The sequence below is a fragment of the Vulpes lagopus genome, chromosome 7 (assembly GCF_018345385.1).
Source record: "Vulpes lagopus strain Blue_001 chromosome 7, ASM1834538v1, whole genome shotgun sequence".
In the NCBI taxonomy this organism is placed as follows: domain Eukaryota; kingdom Metazoa; phylum Chordata; class Mammalia; order Carnivora; family Canidae; genus Vulpes; species Vulpes lagopus.
Genome location: NC_054830.1, coordinates 11,587,309 through 11,611,233, shown reverse-complemented (window position 1 = coordinate 11,611,233; position 23,925 = coordinate 11,587,309). Strand labels below are relative to the sequence as shown.

The window sequence follows — 23,925 nt, the reverse complement described above, 5'->3', positions numbered from 1 at the left end:
GTGAAGAACCCAAGACCCAGAATGCACTACCCGAAGAGACTCCCAATCTAAGAGCCTGTCCTATGATCATTCTCCCAGGACTTGTCCCCATCCTGTCTCGGCCTGGCTCCCCACAGCTGTCGAATATTATAACCTACCCTGTTCCTCCTGGTCCCCCTCAGCCTGGGCTGCCTCCTCCAGGAAGCAGCCAGCAGGGAAGAACAGAAGAAGCTCTCCTGCCTGATGCTGTCAGCAGCACACAGAGGCAGGTGTAGGGCCAGACCTCAGGGTTCCTAGAACTGATGCTGTGTGCTTTAATCTGGCTGTAGCTTCCCAGCAGGCTGTTCCCCAGGGGCTCCCTGGGACACCAACCTGCAAGGGCTGCCATCAGGGTCTGGAGAGGCCAGAAAGATCATCAGAGGGTCTCCAGGGACCTGCTGCCTGTACACCTTCCTCCAACACTCCAACACAACCAAGGTTCCCTGCTGTCTCTCTCTGCCCAGAGGATTAGAGACTAGGGACTCTCAGTCTTGGGGGAGATAGAGGTGGATTAGATGCTGGATTAGTACCCCTTGGGTCAAGGCAGGGTTTAGAAGGAAGGCAGGAGCTGAGCATCCCAGAGTGAGAAACCAGGACTCTGCCCGGGGGTCAGAGCCGCTAGAAGGCTTCCCACAATAAGGGCAGGTTGGAGCTGGGTCTCAGAGAGTGATGTCTCTTGCTCAATGGAAGTGGCCAAACAGTCCAGCCCCACCTCTCCTTGTGGTCAGTTCTTCCCTATCCCTGTTGGCCTGGTGGTCCAAGCCAGAGAGTCCACATTAACATATGCCTCTCTGTGATGTAATTAAACACATTTTGGTCTATGTGTTGTCTCTGTTTAATGACCATCTGATCAGAGAGTCTTTGTATGCTCCTGAGATGACTAGTGCCTGTGGCCTTAACGAAACAACACATCTGCCTCCAACTCCAATATCTGGCCTCACCTTTGAGTAATAGTTTGGATCCACACAAGGCCCCCTTTCCTGATCCTCAGACAGATGCTTTTGCAAACCCCAGCCTCGGAGACACCCAGAACTAAATTTCCATGGGACCCCTCCCCTCATGTGTTGTGTAACCTCCACCAACAGATCTCATCTGCACAATAGGGGTACCTAAACCATGACCTCTCTTGTGTCATATTGAGATATCATTGTGCCCACAATACATGCCCCAGATAAGTTCAAGTAAAACACAGGAATGAGAATTGATGCTTTCCTGAAAGTAATATGGGGGGGAAGAGTAAAGGATATCCATAAGATGTCAGACAGCAACACCTCTTTACCATCCTTTAAGTTCTAAAGCAAGCGTGAACCCTTTCTCCCTTCCAGCTGTCATTTCTGTCTCTATCCTTCTATCTCTCATCGCTTCCTCTCTCATTGACTCTTCCCTTTTCTTTTGTGAAAATTGCCCTGTTACCAACCTCCTTGTCCTTCTTCATTCCTTTCCCAGATTTTGCCCCATATCCAATTTTAGGCAGTTTCTGTTCATATCAATTAAAAGGACTCCATCCCACTAGTTCTCTTTCTCTCTCTCTCCTTCACCTTCTAAACTCTTAACATAGAAAACCTCCCTTAGGGTCTATCTCTCCCAAGTCAGGGAGGAATTATGAACAGAAAACCATCTTCTGAGGCAAATACTTTATTATAATTTAAAACACAGTACTATGAAACACTGGATACAGTGTTTAATAAGAAAAGGGCCAATGCTTGTGGCATTTAACATTATGTTTATTTTTTCTGCTGGAGATTTACCCCAAAGATACAGATGCAGTGAAACGCTGGGACATCTGCACCCCGATGTTTCTAGCAGCAATGTCCACAATAGCCAACTGTGGAAGGAGCCTCAGTGTCCATTGAAAGATGAATGGATAAAGAAGATGCGGTCCATATAAACAATGGAATATTACTCAGCCATTAGAAATGACAAATCAGGCAGCCCGGGTGGCTCAGTGGTTTAGCGCCACCTTCAGCCCAGGGCGTGATCCTGGAGACCCGGGTTCAAGTCCCTGTCGGGCTCCCTGCATGGAGCCTGCTTCTCCCTCTGCCTGTGTCTCTGCCTCTCTCTCTCTCTCTCTTTCTCTGCATGAATAAATAAAACCAAAAAAAAAAAAAGAAGAAGAAAAGAAAAGAAAAGAAAAGAAAGAGAGAAAGAAAGGAAGAAAGAAAGAAAGAAAGAAAGAAAGAAAGAAAGAAAGAAAGAAAGAAAGAAAGAAAGAAAGAACAAGGGATCCCTGGGTGGCGCAGCGGTTTGGCGCCTGCCTTTGGCCCAGGGCGCGATCCTGGAGACCCGGGATCGAATCCCACGTCAGGCTCCCGGTGCATGGAGCCTGCTTCTCCCTCTGCCTGTATCTCTGCCTCTCTCTCTCTCTCTGTGTGACTATCATAAATAAATAAAAATTAAAAAAAAAAAGAAAGAAAGAACAAATGCCCACCTTTGCTTCAACGTGGATGGAACTGGAGGGTATTATGCTGAGTGAAGTAAGCCAGTCGGAGGAGGACAAACATTATATGGTCTCATTCATTCAGGGAATATAAAAAATAGTGAAAGGGAATAAAAGGGAAAGGAGAGAAAATGAGTGGGAAATATCAATGAGGGTTACAAAACATGAGAGACACCTAACTCTGGGAAATGAATAAGGGGTAGTGGAAGGGGGAGCGGGCGGGGTATGGGGTGACTGGGTGACGGGCACTGAGGGGGGCACTTGATGGAATGAGCACTGGGTATTTTGCTATATGTTGGCAAATCGAACTCCAATAAAAAATATACAAAAAAACCCATTATGCTTAATTTTCTTTATCCTTACGGTGAAAAAGAGGAAAGTCTTCCATTGCTTGTCCATTCAAGAGGAACCCTGTGCATCATTAACAAGACAAACCCACGTGATGCTGCCCTCCAGTCCTCAGGTAGATAACATGTCTTGTGATGGAGCTAATGGGACGGACTTCATCATACAGGGTCAAGAACAAGAGATCATGACAACTATCCCATGTAAGGAGGGCAAACAAATTGGAGGAAAACAAACACCAAGCATGCAACCATCTCTTGTGGGTGTGGATATTTTCATATACTTGAAACCCTGGAACAGTCCGAGGGACACAGGAGTTCAAGTCACATTTCCTCACCATCATAATTCCTCCAACTGTCAGGTGATTAGGAGATTGAATTTTCTCTGGATGATTTCTTTAAGGCACACTTGAGCTCCTTACACTGAAGGCTGAAAATGATTGGGCTGAGAAAGGGAGTGAAGACTGTAGGTGGTGGCCATCAGAGTGTTACTGTCCATAGAAATGGGTCCATGGGCTGAAGCCAGATAGTGGAGCCAAAAACATATTGCACAATGACCACAGTGAGGTGGGAGACACAAGTGGAGATGGTCTTATGCCAGCCCTCAGCAGACGGGATCCTCAATACCATGGGCACGATGAAGACACAGGAGAGGACAATGAGGCATAAACAGCCCATCAGAGCTGTGACACAAACCAGGACCACTCTCAAGGTGACAGATGATGTCTCCTTCCCACAGGCCAACTTTAGGAGGGAAAGCATGAGGCTGGAAAAATGGTGGATCACATTAGACCCACAGAAGGTGAGGTGAAAACCTGTCAGGGTCACCATCATCCCCATGATTGAGCCACCAGCCCAACATCAGAACACACAATGGCACAGCCGTGAGGACTCATGAGCATGTTGTGGTGCTCTGGGTGGCAGATGCTGAACATGCTGATCATTGCCCATGGTTATGAACAGAAAGGAGTGCGATATGTCCTCACAGCACTTTGCCCTCATTTACTCATTCATATAGTCAAGAAATGTTTTGAAGACTTATTTTTTTGTTTGTTTGTTTTTTTGGTTTTTTTTTTGAAGACTTATTTTATATGGAAATATTCTAGGTGCTGGGATCCCCCAATACCAAAGGCTAGATCTCTGTCCTCTCCTATCTATGCTATGGTCCACTGAGGGAAGCTGTCATATAACCAAGATGATAGCAGAGTGGTCACAGGTGTTTGGGGACAGCCTAGGGATCTGGAAAAGCTAAGTGTGGGTCACAGACACAACCTGGGATTAGGAGGCTTTGAAATTGGTGGTGTCTGCAGGAAAATCTGGAGGGTGAGTAGGTATGCTTCAGGTGAGACAGGCAGGTGGAAGAGACATTTGCAGACAGGCGGGAGAGCAAAACAAAGGCTCAGGGTGACAGAGATATGGTGCATTTGGCACAATGGTATGTTCAGTGTGCCCCAGAGAGTATAGGTGGTTGGGGGAGGTCTGTAATGTGAAGGCAGACAAGTAGGAAGGGCAAGAGCATGCAAGACCATTGTGTCCACTTGAGGAGTTTGTTCTAAGGGCCATGGGGACCCCTAAATGTTTTTTAAACGCATGGAAGAAAGATCTGTATTCCATTGTATGAACATAGTCAAGAATGTTTCTTGGTGGGGCTTCCTGTGAATGGTGCTCTTATGACATGTAGTGCTTGTCTTTTAGTGGATTAATACTGATGTGTTACGTTGGGACTGTAGTTAGCTGTGTAAATACAAACTCATAGGGAATACCTATGTTCAGCTTGAATAAATACCTCTACACAGTTTTCCAAAGTGTTTGTACCAAGAGGTACATTTTAGTCATAATCAGCATGGTCAGACTCCTGTTTGTAGAGACCTCTCCCCCCCGCCCCCCGTCTGATGAGGGATGCAGGCTGCTGAGAGCAGATAAGGTGGGCAGATGCAGGAAGAGATGGGGAAAGGTGTTGGGGCACTCTGGATGGCATACTGAGGTTGACAACAGTGTTGTTGACTGGACAGAGGGAGACAGGAAGTGAGCTGTGTCTACTTCTAACTCTCAAAACACCAAATGGATGAGTTCTTTCCAAAGCAATGACCAAATCTCCAGCTACCCAGACACCACCTTGGTGTCCTATAATTCTGTTCAATACTGACACTACCTCGAGATGCCAGTCACAAGTATTGGGTGCCCAGGGTACCTGCACTTCTGTCTGAAATGGATACAAATGTGAGGATTTCCAAATTCCCCCTTTCAGTTTGGATACTTGACTACAATGAGTTATAGAAATCAGGAAAATGCCACACTCACTCTCTAAGGTTTATTATGAAAGACAACTCAGGAACAGCCAAAAGAGAGAGGCATCCTGCAAGGTATAGAGGAAGGAGTGAGGAATCTCCATGCCCTCTCTGGACATGCCACCCTCCTAGCACCTCCATGTGTTCAGCAACTGCTAAGGTCTCTGAATTCCATCTTCAGGGAGTTTTTTAATGGAGGTTTTATTACACAGATGTGATTGATTAAATCGTTGGTCATGAGTTTTGAATATTGATCTGTAGTCCCTCTCCCCTCTTAATCACCCCTTGTTAGATCTGGTGAGCAGCCTCCTTTCTAAAATTATCCTGGGCTCCCAGCCACCACTCATCTCATTAGAATACAAAAGCCACTATTATCACTCCTGAGTCAAGGGCTCAGGGGCTGTGTCTCAGGAACTGGACAGAGACCAAGTGTTTTGTTATAGCCCAAGGATGAACAGACTAATGTGGACTCTGGCTTGGACCACCAGGCCAACAGGGATAGGGAAGAACTGACCACAAGGAGAGGTGGGGCTGGACTGTTTGGCCACTTCCATTGAGCAAGAGACACCACTCTCTGAGACCCAGCTCCAACCTGCCCTTATTGTGGGAAGCCTTCCAGCTGCCTTGACCTCAGGGCAGAGTCCTGGTTTCTCACTCTGGGATGCTCAGCTCCTGCCTTCCCTCTGATCCTGCCTTGACCCAAGGGGGACTAATCCAGCATCTAATCCACCTCTATCTCCCCCAAGACTGAGAGTCCCTAGTCTCTAATCCTCTGGGCAGAGAGAGACAGCAAGGAACCTTGGTTGTGTTGGAGTGTTGGAGGAAGGTGTACAGGCAGCAGGTCCCTGGAGGCCCCCTGATGATCCTCCTGGCCTCTCCAGACCCTGATGGCAGCCCTTGCAGGTTGGTGTCCAAGGGAGCCCCTGGGGAGCAGCCTGCTGGGAAGCTACCGCCAGGTTAAAGCACACAGCATCAGTTCCAGGAGCCCTGAGGTCTGGCCCCACACCTGCCCCTGTGTGCTGCTGACAGCATCAGGCAGGAGAGCTTCTTCTGTTCTCCCCCACTGGCTGCTTCCTGGAAGAGGCAGCCCAGGCTGAGGGGGACCAGGAGGCAAAGGGTAGGTTGTAATACTTCGACAGTCGTGGGGATTCAGACCCAAACTGGGGGAGGAGACAGGATGTGGGACGAAGGACAGAAGACAGGATCTTAGTCTAGGGCTGTTGGGACATCTTCTCAGGGTGCCCACTCTGGGTCTTGAGTTCTTCACCTAGCCTAGTGTCTTTGCAGCCTCTATATCAATGGCTCTTAGCCCAGGCTGAACATGCACTACAGGGAACATGTGCACATCACTGGAGACAGTTTTGGTTGTCATGACTCAGGTGGGGTACGGGTGTACTGGCATCTGGGGGGATGAGGCCAGGGATGCTGTTGACCATTGTTAAATGCACAGGACAGCCACCATCCCCAGAGAATGATCTGGTCCAAATGCCGCACGTATACAAATACTGAAGATCAAAAATATTGCTCCTGGTGTGTATCTTGTCTGTGCTATTGTGTCCTGACTTAGGTGAAGGTGGCATGTGCTGACCTGGAGAGTATCCTTGTGGGGAGGCACAAGAGTGAGTGCAGTGGATGCACACCTGTGTGTGAGCTCAGCCCCTTTGTGTGAGCCATCCTCTGTGACACCAGAGAAGACAGAACTGTCTCCTGCACCTGTCAGAGGAGATGGGGGAGCCAGCGCAGAGCACTGCTGCCACTCTGTCGAGCGGGACGTGGGAAGACAGACTCTAAGGGTGAGGCAGGGGCTAGGTGAGAGGGTGGAGGTTGGCCCAACCATTCCTGGAACTGCGTTGTCAGGTTACCAGAGGTTAAGGGCTCCTCTGGGGCCAGAGACCATGAGTTTAGAATGAGGCCAACTGGTGTCACGTGGAACAGATGGATGACATCCACGCACCTTGGAAACGATGTCAAATTCAGTGATAACTACTCAGATTAGGTAAACATGGGGCCCCTTCTGTGAATCCTCGTGGACCTTCTAAAGACAGGGCTCCGCTTACTCCCATGTTTCATTTAAGGAGAGGAGACTCAGAGCTGGAACCTTCTTTCTCAGAAACACACAGAAAAGCTGGGACTTGAAGCCTCGCTCTGATGACTGCACACTGGGTGCGTGTTTTAGACAATTGTCTCTGGAAGCCCAAGTGGAGTGGGAGCAGAGGAGGAGCCCGGGAAAGTGAGCAGTGCAGGGGGGGGAGGTGGAGCCACACAGATGGAGAGAAGCAGGGCCCAGGGGCAGCTATTTATGCCACCCTGTTTCCCTCTACTTTCAACAACCATTCTAACATACTGAAAGCACGCTCTTTGGTAGGTATATGCTCTCGTAGAGAGGTATTGTTTCTCTATGCATCTGTATGTTGTAAATTCTCTTCTTCCTTTTTTAATTTCATAGAAAATTGGTTAATTTTGGATCTTATAGAAAAGTTTTAGGTTGACCGAAAAACACATACCTCCTTTTCCCTGCATACTGCTTCCTCTTTTACCTTTTGTGCTACTGTGGTGCATTTGTCCCAGTTGGGAACCAATCTGGATACATTATTATGAACTCAGCCCACAGGTTATATTAGCTGTCTGTGTCGCACATTCTGTGGGTTTTGACAAATGTATAGTGACATGTATATACTGTTGCAGCATCATCCAGAATAGTTTCAGGTGCTCTATATTCCATGTGCCCAAGTAGAATTATGCTAGAGCACTCATCTGGTTTTTGCTTCATTCACTCACTATTATTTTAAGAGTCATTTATGGTCTCATTCATTTGGGGAATATAAATAATAGTGAAAGGGAATAGAGGGGAAGGGAGAAGAAATGGTAGGAAATATCAGAAAGGGAGACAGAACATGGAAGACTCCTAACTCTGGAAACGAACTAGGAGTGGTGGAAGGGGAGGAGGGCGGGGGGTGGGGGTGAATGGCTCCCGGGCCCTGGGGGGGTGGCACTTGATGGGATGAGCACTGGGTGTTATTCTGTATGTTGGCAAATTGAAAACCAATAAAAAAATAATTTTTTTTTTTAAAAAGAGTCATTTATGCTGCTGCAAGTGCATGAAACTAGTACCTGGGGCTCCAGGGTTTGCTCCAGCCCATGTGACCTGCCATCTTCCCAGTTATGATGCCCACGCAGGCTTGTCCATTTCTCCACTATAGGCAGTTACAAAACCATCCTCTGATAGGTCCCTTGTGACAGATGTGAGCAATGGAGATAGATACTGGAGCCCTGTGCTGGTGCACTTAGCAGATGAACTGTTAATTTTCCCCACCTGGCTCTCACAGGCAGTGCACAAATATTGCTTTCTCCCCAGATCCTGATCAGCACTGGGCACTTTCTCATTTGGGGCATTGAATAGGTCTACACTGAATTCCCACTGCATTTCCCTTTCTTTCTCTCATTCCTTTCCTCCCTCTCTTTTTTTTTTTTTCTTTTTAGTGTGTTTTCTTTTGCCTGTGCTACACCCTCTGTGAGTTCTCTGCTCACACTTTTGCTCATTTCTGTATTGAGCTTCCTACTTGTAGAGGTAACTGGCTTCTTCTACATCACATTCCCTGGTCAATTGTGGACCATTAAAATGATCTTTCCCCACCTTTCCATCTCCTGTTAACTGGATCCGGGATATCTTTTGTTGAACAAAAACTCTTCGTGTTGGTGTTTTTGTTCCTTCACAATCAACCAGTGTTTGTGCTTCTTAAGTTTAAGATGTCATCTCCACTCCTAGGTCATCAAAATGATTCTCCTACACCTTCTCCTATTAACTTCTCAGTCCTATTTCAAATTCATTCTTGAATCCTGGAATCCCTGTTTGCGTGTGGTCTTAGGCAGAAGTTCAGATTGACTTTGCTTCATGAAAGGACCAGTTTTCCCACCACAAACTCCTAGACTGTCCACCTTTTCCCTTTGATCTGTGCTCCCACCTTTATCACATGTTAAGCTGTGACTCATGCAGGGATACTTTCTGGGGTATCCAATCAATTTGGTCAGTGTCTTTATCTGTTTCAGAGTTACACTGAGAGATGACTATGATGTGTATAATGCGTATAATGAGTCTTGTATCTGCCAGAACATCTCTTTCCCATTGACTTCATTTTTAGAAGAGTAGTATAGTTTTGCAGTGACTTTGTTTTTCAAAAGGAATTTAAGGAAACTTTTGTGAAATGTACAGCTGATTCCCTGAAACTGTAAAGGCAGCTGCCTGATGATATAATTTGAGGAAGAAGTGTCATAATTACCATATTCACTGACGACATCTGAGAGTATAGATTTTTCTCCATGTATTCAAATCAACTTCTAAATTTTCATTAATGGTTAAATTTTCTGAATTTGGAAGAATTGCATGTGATTGATGGAATCCTAGATATTTTATAACAGAGACTTCCAAAGTGTGAGGGAGGACCCTGTCGTCCCAGAGATCCTTTCTGGGGACCATCAGGTCCTCAGTTTTCCAATGAAGATGAGGATGTATTGTTGTCATATCCTTCAACTAAAATCACGTGTTGCCACAGGCTGAGTACATATAAACATTGTCTTGTGTTCCAGCCAGCCATCTTGACTGCACCTAAAATCAAATATTTTCAGAGAATCTCAGTGTTAATTTCTAAGATGGTAAACATGGGGAGTGATAATGCGCCCAAACAAAAGTTCATTAGAGGCTCAAATTTTCTTGAGTACAAAGAAATCGCCAGACCAAATGCTAGAGAATGTTTCTTTATACTTTGTGTCACTATTGGGAATGGTATCTTCCTTACTTAAAATTCATATTCTGAATGATTACTACTGTTGTAATTCTATGAGAAATAACTGGTTTTTGGAAGTGGATCTAATATTTGCAGCTCTGTGCTCTCTCTTGCTGTGGTATGTTATGTCTTTATTCTTTTCCTTTTTGGATGGATGAGCAGGTCTCTTCCCTTCCAATGGTTGCACACCTACTTTCTCTTTCTTTCCTTTATAGCACCGCTCACAGCTTTCAGTTCCATGCTAAAGAACAGCAGAAACAGTGAGTACCCTGGTCATTCTCCCAGTCCTAACACAATGCATGGAAATGCATTGTTTACCCATTGTTACCTAATGTTTACCCATTTCACATATTTCCTGTTGTTCAAACACAATATTGTTATATAGATTCATGATCTTTCTGCTGGTCCTCTCATTCCCTCTGTGATCTCAGCAGATGCAGCATCCGTGGCTGGCCAGAACTATAGCATGCTGTCTGAATTCATCCTCGTGGGCTTCTCCACCTTCCCACAGCATCTCCTGCCTGCTTTCTTTCTGTTCTACTTGCTGATGTACCTGTTCACGCTGCTGGGGAACCTGCTCATCATGGCCACTGTCTGGAGTGAGCGCAGCCTGCACACGCCCATGTACCTCTTCCTGTGTGCCCTGTCCACCTCTGAGATTCTCTTCACTGTTGCCGTCACCCCCCGCATGCTGGTTGACATGCTCTCCAGCCACCACTCCATCACCTTTGTGGCCTGTGCCACCCAGATGTTCTTCTCCTTCATGTTCGGCTTCACCCATTCCTTCTTGCTTATGATCATGGGTTATGACCGCTATGTGGCCATCTGCCACCCCCTGCGCTACAACATGCTCATGAGCATCCGCACCTGTGCCCGTTTGGTGTCCTGGACCTGGGCTGGTGGCTCAGTCATGGGGATGATGGTGACCCTGATAGTTTTTCACCTCACCTTCTGTGGGTCTAATATGATCTACCATTTTGGCTGCCATGTGTTTTCCCTCTTAAAGTTGGCCTGTGGGAAGGAGACATCCTCGGTTACCTTGGGTGTGATCTTTGTGTGTGTCTCAGCTCTGATGGGCTGTTTATTCCTCATCGTCCTCTCTTATGTCTTCATCGTGGCTGCCATATTAAGAATCCCCTCTGCTGAGGGCAGACACAAGACCTTCTCCACATGTGTCTCCCACCTCACGGTGGTCATTGTGCACTATGGTTTTGCCTCCATTATCTACCTCAAGCCCAGGAGCTCTGTGGACAGTAACACCCTGATGGCCACCACCTATACAGTCTTCACCCCGTTTCTCAGCCCAATCATTTTCAGCCTCAGGAATAAGGAGCTCAAGAATGCCATAAAGAAAAGCTTCCAGAGAAAATTCAGTCCCCTAGGCTCCTGATAGTATGTTTGGTGGTAAGGAAATATGATAGCAGGACTGGAATAATAATGACTCTACCTAAGACTGTTGTAGAAATTTAGTATATAAAAATACTGAATAGGTATTGTTGGATGATCTATAGGTGGTGGATGCATCGTAGGTGTTTTTTTCTTTCAATTTGGTTGCCACTCTTTTGATCATCCTCCCTCATTCTTGGACCATGTGATGAAGTGCATCCCATAAGCTTTGTCTAAGAATGTGTTATCTACCTATGGGCCATGGGGACCATCACATGGATGTGTCTGGACACTGATACACAGGGCTCTTCTTGCATAGGCAAGGGGGGCAGACACGCCTCTTCCACAGTAAGGGTAAACAAAAATAATCATAATAATAAATGCCACCAGCATTGGGGCTTTTCTTATCAGGTACTGTGTCCAGCATTGTATAAGTATTATCTTTTATTATAACAAATGCACAAGAGAAAATAAACTCTTACTCTCCAAGAATATGACTGACTCTTGTATAGTTCCTGCTGTCTTTGGAGAAGGTAAACCCTAAAGAAATTTCTGTGTTGGTCTGAGTTGAGTGAAGGATGTCTCAATGTGAAGTAAAGAGAAAGAGGGAGGGAGGGAGAGGGAAAAAACAGAGGGAGGAGAGGGCTCCGTGTTGGGACAAGAACATACAGAATATTAAAGGTGTGTTGCAAGGCAGGAAACAACAAATGTTGGAGAGGATGCGGAGAAAAGGGAACCCTCTTACACTGTTGGTGGGAATGTGAACTGGTGCAGCCACTCTGGAAAACTGTGTGGAGGTTCCTCAAAGAGTTAAAAATAGACCTGCCCTATGACCCAGCAATTGCACTGTTGGGGATTTACCCCAAAGATTCAGATGCAATGAAACGTCAGGACACCTGCACCCCGATGTTTCTATCAGCAATGGCCACAATAGCCAAACTGTGGAAGGAGCCTCGGTGTCCATCGAAAGATGAATGGATAAAGAAGATGTGGTTTATGTATACAATGGAATATTACTCAGCCATTAGAAACGACAAATACCCACCATTTGCTTCAACGTGGATGGAACTGGAGGGTATTATGCTGAGTGAAATAAGTCAATCGGAGAAGGACAAACAGTGTATGTTCTCATTCATTTGGGGAATATGAATAATAGTGAAAAGGAATATAAAGGAAGGGAGAAGAAATGTTGGGAAATATCAGGAAGGGAGACAGAACATAAAGACTCCTAACTCGGGGAAACGAACTAGGGGTGGTGGAAGGGGGGAGGAGGGCGGGTGTTGGAGGGGAATGGGTGATGGGCACTGAGGTGGACACTTGACGGGATGAGCACTGGGTGTTTTTTTGTATGTTGGTAAATTGAACACCAATAAAAATTAATTTAAAAAAATAAAATAAAATAAAAATAATAAAGGTGTTTTGCTTCCTGACATCTTATGGAAATCCCATTCCCTTCTTCCCCACATTACTTTCAGGAAATCATCAAGTCCTCATTCCTGTTTCCTTGAATCTATCTGGGGGATGTGTTGTAGGCACAGTGCTATCTCAAACGGCACAAAAGGGGTCAAGAGTATGGATACCCCTATTATGCAGGTGAGAAATGTTGGTGTGGGTCATACAACACTTGAATGAAGGGGTCACACGAAACGTTCTGTCTGTCTGATTCCCATGTGGGGGTGTGAAAAAGCTTATATCTGAGGATCAAGAAGAGAACCTTCTGTGGATCTGCACTATTACTCAATGGTGAGACCAGATATTGGAGCTGGAAGCAGATGTGTGGTAACACTAAACCTAGAGCCACCAGTCATCTCACCAGCATACAAAAACTCTCTGATCATATGGTCAGGAAACAAAGACAACATAGGACACCAAAAATATTGTTTGATTATATTACAGACAGGTATATGTTAATGTGGACTCTCTGGCTTGGACCACCAGGCCACCAAGGATAGAGAAGAACTGACCACAAGGAGAGGTGGGGCTGGACTGTTTGACCACTTCCATTTACCAAGGGAAATCACTCTCTGAGATCCAGCTCTAAACTACCCTTATTGTGGGAAGTCTTCCAGTTGCCTTGACCCCAGGGCAGAGCTCAGCTCCTATCTTCCCTCTGACACTGCTTTGACTCAAAGGGGACCTATCCAGCATCTAACCCACCCCTATCTCCCCCAAGACTGGGAGTCCCAGTCCTCAGTGGGGGCTGGGGCTCTCTGGGCAGAGAGAGACAGCAGGGAACCTTGGTTGTGTTGGAGTGTTGGAGGAAGGTGTACAGGCAGCAGGTCCCTGGAGGCCCTCTGATGATCCTCCTGGCCTCTCCAGACCCTGAGGGCAGCCCTTGTAGGTTGGTGTCCCAGGGGGCCCCTGGGGAGCAGCCTGCTGGCAAGCTGTAGCAGGGCTAAAAGCACACAGCATCAGTTCCAGGAGCCCTGAGGTCTGGCCCCACACCTGCCCCTGTGTGCTGCTGATAGCATCAGGCAGGAGAGCTTCTTCTGTTCTCCCCCACTGGCTGCTTCCTGGAAGAGACAGCCCAGGCTAAGGGGGACCAGGAGGCCACAGGGTAGGTGGCAATACTCGGAGTTGTGGGGAGCAAGGCCCATCTCAGGATGGGGACAGGGTTTAGGAGAAGGATCACAAGATAGGCTCTCAGCCTTGGGCAGCTGCTGTGGGCGGGGGGGGGGAGGTGGGAGTGGGGTCTTCTCAGGTTGTCCATTCTGGGTCTTGGATTCTTCACCCAGCCTACTGCCCTTTGCATCTTCTAAGTCAGCATTCTTGTTTGGGCCTGGATCTGTCCCCGCTCTCCTGAAGTGTTTCTATATGTGTGGAGGAACTTTTGCATGTCACATCTCATGGAGAGGGAAGGGATGCTACTGGCATGTGGTGGGTTGAGGCCTGCTAAAGGTTGTCCAACCTGGTATCGCTGTGGTACATTTGTCCCAGTTGGTAAACCAGTTAATTGTTATTACCTCAGCCCACAGGTTACATTAGGAGTTCACTGTCTGTGTTGCATAATCTGTGGGTTTGGACAAATGTATAGTGACATGTATACACTGGTACAGCATCATCCAGAATAATTTCAGGTGCTCTAGTTGTCGTGTGCCCAAATGGAATTACGCTCGAGTGTTCATCTGCTTTTGCTTCATTCACTCAAGATCATTTTACAGGTTCATGTTTGCTGCCATGTGTGCATTGAACTGCTGCCTGGGGCCTGCTGTTTGCACACAGCCCATGTGACTTGCCCTCTTCCCAACTTCGATTCCCACGCAGGCTTGTCCGTTTCCCCACTAAGGCAATGCTGCAGAACCATCCTCCGACTTGCTCCCTTCAGACAGGTGGGACAATGGAGAGAGATGGTCCCGAGCACATGTCTGGTGCACACAGCCCATGTGGTCTATGCTTCTCCATTCTCGGTTCTCACCAGCATCCCTGAGAAGTGCTTTCTCCACATATTTCCACCTGCATTGGGCATTTTCTAATCCCGAGAAATGAAGAGGTATATAGTGAGTCAATGGTCATTTCCTAAGGCCTTTTCTTGTCTTAAAACCTTCCTTTCGTGTGTCTGTGTGCCTCCTCCTGTGACTCTCTGCTCATGTTCTTGGCTCATTTTTCTATTGAGATCTCTCCTCCTTAGTGTCACTGGTTTCGTATTTATTTTAGATAGGTTTTTTTTTTTGCATTTTCTTTTTTTTAATAATAAATTTATTTTTTATTGGTGTTCAATTTGCCAACATACAGAATAACACTCAGTGCTCATTCCATCAAGTGCCCCCCTCAGTGCCTGTCAACCATTCATCCCCATCCCCCGCCCTCCTCCCCTTCCACCACCCCTAGTTCGTTTCCCAGAGTTAGGAGTCTTCCATGTTCTGTCTCCCTTTCTGATATTTCCTAAGACAATTTTCAGCAATGCAAAGGCTCTTTCCCCAATTTACATACTTATTCATGGATCTGAGATCTTTTTGTTGAACACATTTTTGGGGGGAGTTTCCATGTTTGTTTCTTTTTCAACCAGTTAACATTTATCTCCAGAGAATGGCATCAGCACTTACAGAAGATATGCTTACGAAATTCAAATATTTCTTTATACATAAAATGTGCATATGCACATTTCATGCATTTTAATGTTTTTATTTGAATCCAGCTAGTTAACTGGGCAATATAGTTTTAGCAATATTAGTTTTAGGTTTACAATACAGTGATTCAGCACTTCCATACAACACCCGCTGCTCACCGCATTAAGTGCCCTCCTCAATCCCCATCACTTATCTCCCCCATCCTCTACCCTTCTTCCTTCTTTTAACCAACAGTTTCTCTCTGCAGTTAAAAGTATCTTTCTTGGCTTGACTCTCACTATCTTTTTTTTTTCCTTTTGCTCTGTTTTTTGTTTCTTAAACGCCCTATATGAGTGAAATCATATGGTCTTGGTCTTTCTCTAACTGGCATATTTCACTTAGCACAATACTCTCTAGGTCCATCCATGTTGTTGCAAATAGCAAGAGTTCATTATTTTTATGGCTGAGTAATATTCCATTGTGTATATAAACCACATCTTCTTTATCCAACACTTGAGCTGTTATCATAATTTGGCTATTGAAGATAAAGATGCTATAAGCATCAGGGTGCATATATCCCTTTGAATTGGTATTTTTGAATTCTTTGGGTAAATATGTAGTAGTGTAATTGCTGAATATAGGTTAGCTCTATTTTTAACTTTTTGAGGAACCTTCATACTGTTTTCCAAAGTGACACCAGTTCACATTCCTACCAACAGTGTAAGAGGGTTTCCCTTTCTCCACATCACCTTAATGTTTGTGTGTTTGAGCTTTGAATAAGAAGTCCTTCTTTACTCCGAAATCACAAAGTTATTCTCCTACACCTTCTCCTATTAACTTTATATTTCATTTTATGTGTGAAAGCCATCTAGTTTGGGTGTGGTCTTAGGAATTCAGATTTGCACCACTTCATAAAATGGCCAGTTTTTCCACCACAAACCAGTAAACAAACAATTTTTTTTCTGTCTGACTTCTGCTCCCATCTTTATCATCTAGTGGGTTTTAAATCAGGCAGGGATATTTTCTGAGATATCCAATCAGCGTGATCCATGTATCATACATATCATACGTGTCTATTTCATTGTCACACTTTCTTAAAAAATGATTCTGAGTCTACAGTGAGTCTCAATACTGGGAAGGATAGCTCTTGGTCTCTCCTGTGTACTCCATTTCTAGAAGACCAGTATAGCTTTTCACTGACTTTATCTTTCAGGAAAAAATTTAAAATAATTCTTAAATTTAACTTCTTAAATTGTAAATGCAGTTGCACTGAATATAACTTGGGGAAGAACTGACATAATTTCTACATTAACTCATCCTGTCCAAGAGAACACATTGGCTTCCGTGTTTTCCATGTATCTAGACCATCTTCTGCATATCTACCAGTGGTTAAAATTTCTATCCTTAGAGGTATTGCATATGTTTTGGTTAATTCCTAGATATCTTAAACCAGAGGCTTTCAAAGTGTAATATGAGGGCCCTGGGGTACCAGAGATTCTTTCTAGGGACCATCAGGTCCTCATTTTTCCAATGAAGGTGAGGATGTATTTTTGTCATATGTTTCAACTGAAAACCACATAATGCCGCAGGCTGAATGAAGAAGCAGATACAAGCATCATCTTATCTTCCATCCAGCCAGAATTTGGACAAACTTGCTAAAATTTAAAATAAAGTCACACTCCTCACTAAATGAGTTTTTTTTAATGCAGTTACCTTCCTAAAATGTTACTTATATTAACATGAATTGATTGTTCTTTAAGGTTGAATAAAAGGTTGATTACTGTTCTGTAAAATGTGTTAATAACTAAATATTTTCAAAGAATCTCAGTTTTAATTACTAATATGGTAAGAATGAAGAGTTGTATCTCACTCAAACAAAAGCCCTCTAGGGGATTCAATATATTTCTAATGTAAAGAAATCCTGAGCCCAAAATGTATGGGCACTATCTCCTCATAGTTTGTACCACTAATGGTGATGCTATCTTATGTTTTCCTTAAATTCTATCTTTAACATGATTATTATGGATGTAATTCTACGGGAAATACTGTGAGTTTGGGATGCTGATCTAATCTTCTGCAGCTGGTGTTCTGTCTTTGCTCAAGTATACTCCACCTTCATTCTTTTACCTTTCTAGGTAGATGATCATATCTCTTCCCTTCCGATCCTGATATTCCTTCTTTCTATATCTTCTCTCAAGCACCACTCTTGGCTTTCTGTTCCATGCTAATGAGCAGCAGAGGCAGTGAGTAAACTTGCATGTTCCTGATTCTAAAACAATGCATCCATAGTTTCCCACAAAATGTACTATTTGCTAGTTTTGCAGTACATATTCTTAGTTAGCTAAGAAAGTCCTAGTCGATTTCATGTTGAGAAGAAGCTTTTTAAAAATCTTTAAGATATGTGCACATTCATCTTAAGATGTGGTCTATGTATACAATGGAATATTCCTCAGCCATTAGAAACAACAAATACCCACCATTTGCTTCAACGTGGATGGAACTGGAGGGTATTATGCTGAGTGAAATAAGTCAATCAGAGAAGGACAAACATATGGTCTCATTCATTTGGGGAATATAAAAAATAGTGAAAGGGAATAAAGGGTAAAGGAGAGAAAATGAGTGGGAAATATCAGAGAGGGACACAGAACATGAGAGACTCCTAACTCTGGGAAACGAACAAGGGGTGGTGGAAAGGGAGGTGGGTGGGGGGTGGGGGTGACTGGGTGACAGGCACTAAGGGGGCACTTGATGGGATGAGCACTGGGTGTTATGCTATATGTTGGCAAATTGAACTCCAATAAAAAAATTGAGTATAGCTGAAAAAAAAGATATGTGCACATAAAACACATCATCCTGTATATCTAAAATAAGGCAATGTTTTATCTCAACTATATAGCAATTTTTAAAATCACAAGTAGGAATTGCACTTTTGTAATTCAGGACTGCTGCCTGAGTTGATATAATTATATGACATTGCCTTTTTAGTTTATTCATGTGACTAATCACATGATAGGTTCTCTGATGTTGAATCAACCTTGTCTTTCATAAAATAAACCATGTACTTTCATTCCCTTTCTTCTTCTCCTTCTTCTTCTTTTTTTTTTTCATTCCTTTTCTAGTCTCAGCAGATGCAGCATCCGTGGCTGGTCAGAACTATAGTATGGTGTCTGAATTCATCCTCGTGGGCTTCTCCACATTCTCAAGGCATCTCCTGCCTGTCTTCTTCCTGATTTACCTGCTGATGTACCTGTTCACGCTGCTGGGGAACCTGCTCATCATGGCCACTGTCTGGAGTGACCACAGCCTGCACACACCCATGTACCTCTTCCTGTGTGCCCTGTCCACCTCTGAGATTCTCTTCACTGTTACTGTCACCCCCCGCATGCTGGTTGACATACTCTCTAGCCACCACTCTATCACCTTTGTGGCCTGTGCCACCCAGATGTTCTTCTCCTTCACATTTGGCTTCACCCATTCCTTCTTGCTAACGATCATGGGCTATGACCGCTACGTGGCCATCTGCCACCCTCTGCGCTACAACGTGCTCATGAGCACCGACACCTGTGCTCGTCTGGTGTCTTGGACCTGGGCTGGTGGCTCAGTAATAGGGATGACGGTGACCCTGTTAGTTTTTCACCTCACCTTCTGTGGGTCTAATGTGATCTACCATTTTGGCTGCCATGTACTTTCCCTCCTAAAATTGGCCTGTGGGAATGAGACATCCTCTGTAACCTTGAGTGTGATCCTGGTGTGTCTCTCAGCCCTGATGGGCTGCTTATTCCTCATCATCCTCTCCTATGTCTTCATCATGTCCACCATATTGAGAATCCCCTCTGCTGAGGGCAGACACAAGACCTTCTCCACGTGTGTCTCCCACCTCACGGTGGTCATTGTGCACTATGGTTTTGCCTCCATTATCTACCTCAAGCCCAAGAGCCTCCATTCCATGGACAGTAACACCCTGATGGCCACCACCTATACAGTCTTCACCCCGTTTCTCAGCCCAATCATTTTCAGCCTCAGGAATAAGGAGCTCAAGAATGCCATAAAGAAAAGCTTTCAGAGAAAATTCAGTCCTCTAGGCTCCTGATAGCATGTTTGGTGGTAAGGAAATGTGATAGCAGGACTGGAATAATAATGACTCTACCTAAGACTGTTGTGGAAATTTAGTATATAAAAATACTGAATAGGTATTGTTGTATGCATCCATAGGTATTGAAGCAAGCTAGGTATTTGTTTTTCCCCCAATTGTTTGCCCCTCTCTTGCACAGGCTCTGTCTCTTGTTGACCCCATGTGATGAATTCCATCCCATTACCTCTTTCTAAGAATGTGTTATCTACCTATGGGCTAGTGGAGAGGCATCACATGGATGTGTCTGGGCACTGATGTCTGGGCATTCATCTTAAATGGAGGAGCAAGGAAGGACCTTCCCTCCTCCACCATAAGGATAAACAGAAATAAGCATAATAATAAATGCCATCAACATGGGGGCTTTTCTTATCAGGCACTGTGTCCGGTGTTGTATAAGTATTATCTTTTAATTATAACAAATGCACAAGAAAAGATAAACTATTTGTCTCCAAGGAGATCGTTGACTGTTTATAGTTCCTCACTGTCTTTGGAGTGGATGGACCCTAAAGAGATTTCTATGTTGATCTCAGTTGAGTGAAGTACATCAGAATGTGAAGCAGAGAAAGAGAAAGATGGAAAGACAGACAGACAAAGGGGACAGGGTCCAGTGCTTAGGTAAGAACATACAGAATGTTAAAAGTGGAATGTTATCTGAATTCTTATGGAAATCCCATTCCCCTTTTCCCCACATTATCTTCAGTAAAATAGCAATTTCTCATTCCTGTGTTTCCTTGAATCTATCTAGGGGATTATGTTGTAGGCACAGTGCTATTCCAAGATGGTAAAAAGAGAGGTCAGGATATAGGTACCCTTAATATGCAGATGTGAAATATTGGTGGAGATCAAGCAATATTTGAATGGAGGGTCACATGGAACTTTTTCTGTCTGACTCCCATGCTGGGATTTGGAAAGCTTATGTCTGAGGATCCAGGGAAGGGTCCTTCTGTTGGTGTAAATTCTTACTTGAAATTCTAGCCAGATATTTGAGTTGCAGGAAGAAGGAGATGTGTTATAATAATAAACCTAAGAATGACTATCACATATGAGTGCCTGCTGTTTGCCAAATGTTGTGGGAAGGATTTCCTGTGTATTTGTTTACTCTTCTAAGGTTCAAAATGAACTATTATTTTTGCACATTTAGATATGACCCACATCTATTACTATCCACGTTTTTGAAATGCAGAAAATGCAAACCTGAGATATTACTTGTTCCCAGCCACAGTGTCCTGAAGTGCTGAAGCAGGAATCTATTACAATCTGCATGTGTGTGCAGTTGGTGATCAGGAATGCACCTCTCTCTCCCGTGCCCACAGAGAAAAGTGTGGTTGTGACCAGGAGGAGAGAGCTGTCATTAGAAGGAATAGACACCTTTCAGGGAAGAGGGCAGGTACAGCTTGTGCACATAACCCTTTCACACAGCCGGAGAGAAACACTGACTCCAGAGGAGTTACAGAGACACTTTGTCACATCAACACTGACAATGAGACCCTGGGGTTTTATTTCATTATTTTACAATTATTGGTGTTAATGACTCATGCCAATCCGTCCTACCTGAGGTGCTCTTATCCAGAGCCTGTGACTATGTTCCCTTCCCTGGACAAAGGGACTGCATGCAGATGAGATTCAGTTCAGGATGTGAGACAGGAGGTTGCCCTGAATCACCCAGATGAGCCTGCTATGATTGCAAGTGTCCTTATAAAAGAATCAGACACAGAGAAATAGGGGTTGTGACACTGAAAGGAGGGATTGCAGTAGCTGAGATGGGAACCTTGAGCCAAGGAATGCCTGCTGCCTCTCCCAGCTGGGAAAGCAGGAGAAAATTCTCCCCTGGATCCTCCAAAGGATGCAGCCCTGCTCACACATTGACTCACACCTGGTGACCCTGATTTTGGCTTCTGGCCAAAGTGGTTTATGTGCTTTGTTACAGCAGCCCTAGAAAACTGACTTCTGAAATGGCATCCTGTCATTATATGTTATGTGATTTCATGATGAAATTCATTTCAAGCCAGATTCTTAGGCCATTCTTCTTTATGGAGAAGACTTAGGACATTGAGATTGCTCAAGGGAAGTATCTTTGGAAGTCTATTAGCAGAGGTGAAGGAGTCCCAACAGCCTGGCTACAGAATTTGCTCGTTGGCAGCAAGGCATTTGGGTGTGTTGTGAGGACACACATGACCATGTGGGTACCCAGCCCGGGGCTTATGGTCTCCCCCCAACAAACTTAGTAGACTATGAACTGGAGGACACCAGGAACATTCTCTGTGCTCCATGTGATGGGGCTTCTGCATTATAATAAGGATACCCGAATACGCACATCGTCAGAGAGAACGCTGAATTGCAGGGGGCTAACGTGGTGGAGAAACTAAATGAAGCAAAACCCACCAGGGATCCGGATATCTGGAATTCATTTCTTCAGATGGAAAAGGGACATCTTCACAAGGCTTCTTTTTCTTTTGAGTTTTTTGTATTTGAGTTCCCCAGAGAAGAGAACTACCAGGATGGATGTATATACATATACATATGTATATATATATGAATGTGTATATATCATATAACGTATTTAATAATGTTTCAGTATGTTTTGAATTCATTTTTTACTGTTTGTTTCTATTTCTTTAAATGCACAATCCTATCGCATGTATAACATTTTTTCCTTGATACCATAACAATAGTGTTCCAGCTAAAGACTAAGTGACTCCAACTACTAAGTTAATGAGATACAGGTTGTGTAATTTAATTTACAAATTATATTGCCTTTCCTTTTTGGCACTAATTTTAAAAACAAAGAAAAAACTTGAAATAGTATCAAAAAGGAAAGACTTGCTTGGCACATAGTAGGAGTTTATTACATATTTGTTGATCGACTAAAAAACTCAATGTAGTGAGTAAATAATGCTCCTGTGCAATTACAATACACTATAGCTTATAATACATTGTGTTCTACTGTTGCATTTTATATGGTGTAACATGTCTGCATCCAGCTCTGCCTCTCCTGAATCTGAGGGTTCTTTTAGGGCCTGGTTATAGCAATGTTATTTTTGGGTCCTGAGATTCAGACCAAGTTCCTTAGCAAGGGCTCAGTGAAGATGTGATGGATGGAAGAAGGAGGGAGAGAGCATGAGAGATAAGAAAGCAGGGATGACTGGAAGGGAGAGAAGAAGGAAGGAGAGAGAAAGATCCAGAGAGGAAGGGGCATTCCCAGGGCCCCGCTCACCCTCTTTGGACTTGGAGGAGCTGGCATCCTGCATCCCAGGCTCTGAGGAGAGACCTGTGGGAATCCATACCACAGAGGAGGGAGCCAGGGAGATAAAGCTCCCACCTGGCTTCCTGCTGGCCCCGCGCGGCAGGAGGCGCAGTCCCAGTCCTGGCTGCAAACAGGGCATCCAGGCAAACAGTCTTCTGCAAGCAAGGAAGAGGAACTCTTTCCAGCAGTGCTTTCCAGGAACAGGTGGCAAGAGCGAAAGGAGCTGGAAGGGAGAAAGCATGAGGACCATGGAAAACCAAAGCAGAGGGAGGCTCTGGCTGGAGGGAGGGCTCTGGGAGGGTGATGGGGTGGAGGGAGGGTTACAGTCCCAGCAATCTGGTCCCATCTACTGCCCACGCTGCCTCTTTCCCTCAAAGCCTGGACCCCCAGCAGTCAGGGATGCTGGCGTCCACTCCCAGGAAGGAAGTGGTCTCTGTACAGGTGTGGGGAGAGTGGTGTTGAGCCAGGAGGGTGACACTGGGTTTCTCACCGTGCACATGTGTTCATTTATGCAGCACTGTGTGTGCTTCTGTGAATACTGTTTGCATATGTGCACTTGTGTTTGTATATATTCATCTCCTGTGCTACTGTGACAAAGTCCCACAACCAGGTGGCTTTAAACAACACAAATTTATTCTCTCACCATTTTGGAGGCTAGGATTTGGCAGGACCATGCTCCTTCCAAAGGCTCTAGGAGAGAATCTTTCCTGGCTTCTTCCAGATTCTGGTGGCCCCAGGCATTTCTTGGCCTCTGCCTCCGTCTTCACAGGCTGCTTCCCTCTCTGTGTCCCCTCCTACTCCTGTGAGGACACCAGTCATTGGATTTAAGATGCACTTTTATCCAGGATGATCCCACCTTGATCCTTACCTTGATTACATTTGCAAAGACCCTGTTTCCAAATAAGCTCACATTCTAACTTTCCAGTGGACATGAATTGAAGGGAGGTGCTATTCAACCCACCACGGCCCTTGTTTATGTGTTCCTAGCTTATCCCAATCCCAGACAAGTTCCAGGCACCTGGTTCGTGCTCAGTAGATGGCTGCAGAGCAAGCAACAGTGTCTCTGTTCCTGGCTGAGTGTCTCCTGGGTTTCACTGCCAGTGTGCATTTCAGAACCATGTACCTGTGTGTCTGTGTTCAGCTCTATTTGCTTATGCTCCTGGGAGTCCATTCCTGAGTCTCTAACACAGGTACATAAGGAGAGAGAGCTGAGTGGGTTGAATAGTGTGAAAGAAGGGCACAGGGACAA

The 23,925-nt window shown here is 44.9% G+C and overlaps 2 protein-coding genes and 1 pseudogene across 2 annotated transcripts; 2 read left to right on the top strand and 1 right to left on the bottom strand.

Moving 5' to 3' along the window:
• Positions 1-3,165: 3,165 nt before the first annotated feature.
• On the bottom strand, positions 3,166-3,801 carry LOC121495098 (annotated as a pseudogene).
• A 5,942-nt stretch (positions 3,802-9,743) lies between these two features.
• On the top strand, positions 9,744-11,258 carry LOC121495096 (olfactory receptor 10H3-like). The gene is made up of 2 exons (XM_041762386.1): positions 9,744-9,867; positions 10,300-11,258. Exons 1-2 carry the CDS (start codon positions 9,744-9,746, stop codon positions 11,256-11,258), a joined length of 1,083 nt encoding a protein of 360 aa, XP_041618320.1.
• Positions 11,259-11,515: 257 nt separating this feature from the next.
• Positions 11,516-19,390, top strand: LOC121495095 (olfactory receptor 10H4-like). Its single transcript, XM_041762385.1, has 3 exons — positions 11,516-11,602; positions 12,787-12,847; positions 18,420-19,390. The coding sequence occupies exons 1-3, from the start codon at positions 11,516-11,518 to the stop codon at positions 19,388-19,390; spliced, it is 1,119 nt and encodes a 372-aa protein (XP_041618319.1).
• Positions 19,391-23,925: the final 4,535 nt, after the last annotated feature.

Coding starts and splice junctions, on each gene's coding strand:
- LOC121495096 (XM_041762386.1), top strand. CDS start 9,744: ATGGGGAGTGATAATGCGCCCAAACAAAAGTTCATTAGAGGCTCAAAT. Junction 9,868..10,299: donor TTGTGTCACTATTGGGAATG/GTATCTTCCTTA, acceptor CTGTGATCTCAG/CAGATGCAGCATCCGTGGCT.
- LOC121495095 (XM_041762385.1), top strand. CDS start 11,516: ATGGGGACCATCACATGGATGTGTCTGGACACTGATACACAGGGCTCT. Junction 11,603..12,786: donor GCAGACACGCCTCTTCCACA/GTAAGGGTAAAC, acceptor GATGTGTTGTAG/GCACAGTGCTATCTCAAACG. Junction 12,848..18,419: donor TGGATACCCCTATTATGCAG/GTGAGAAATGTT, acceptor TTCCTTTTCTAG/TCTCAGCAGATGCAGCATCC.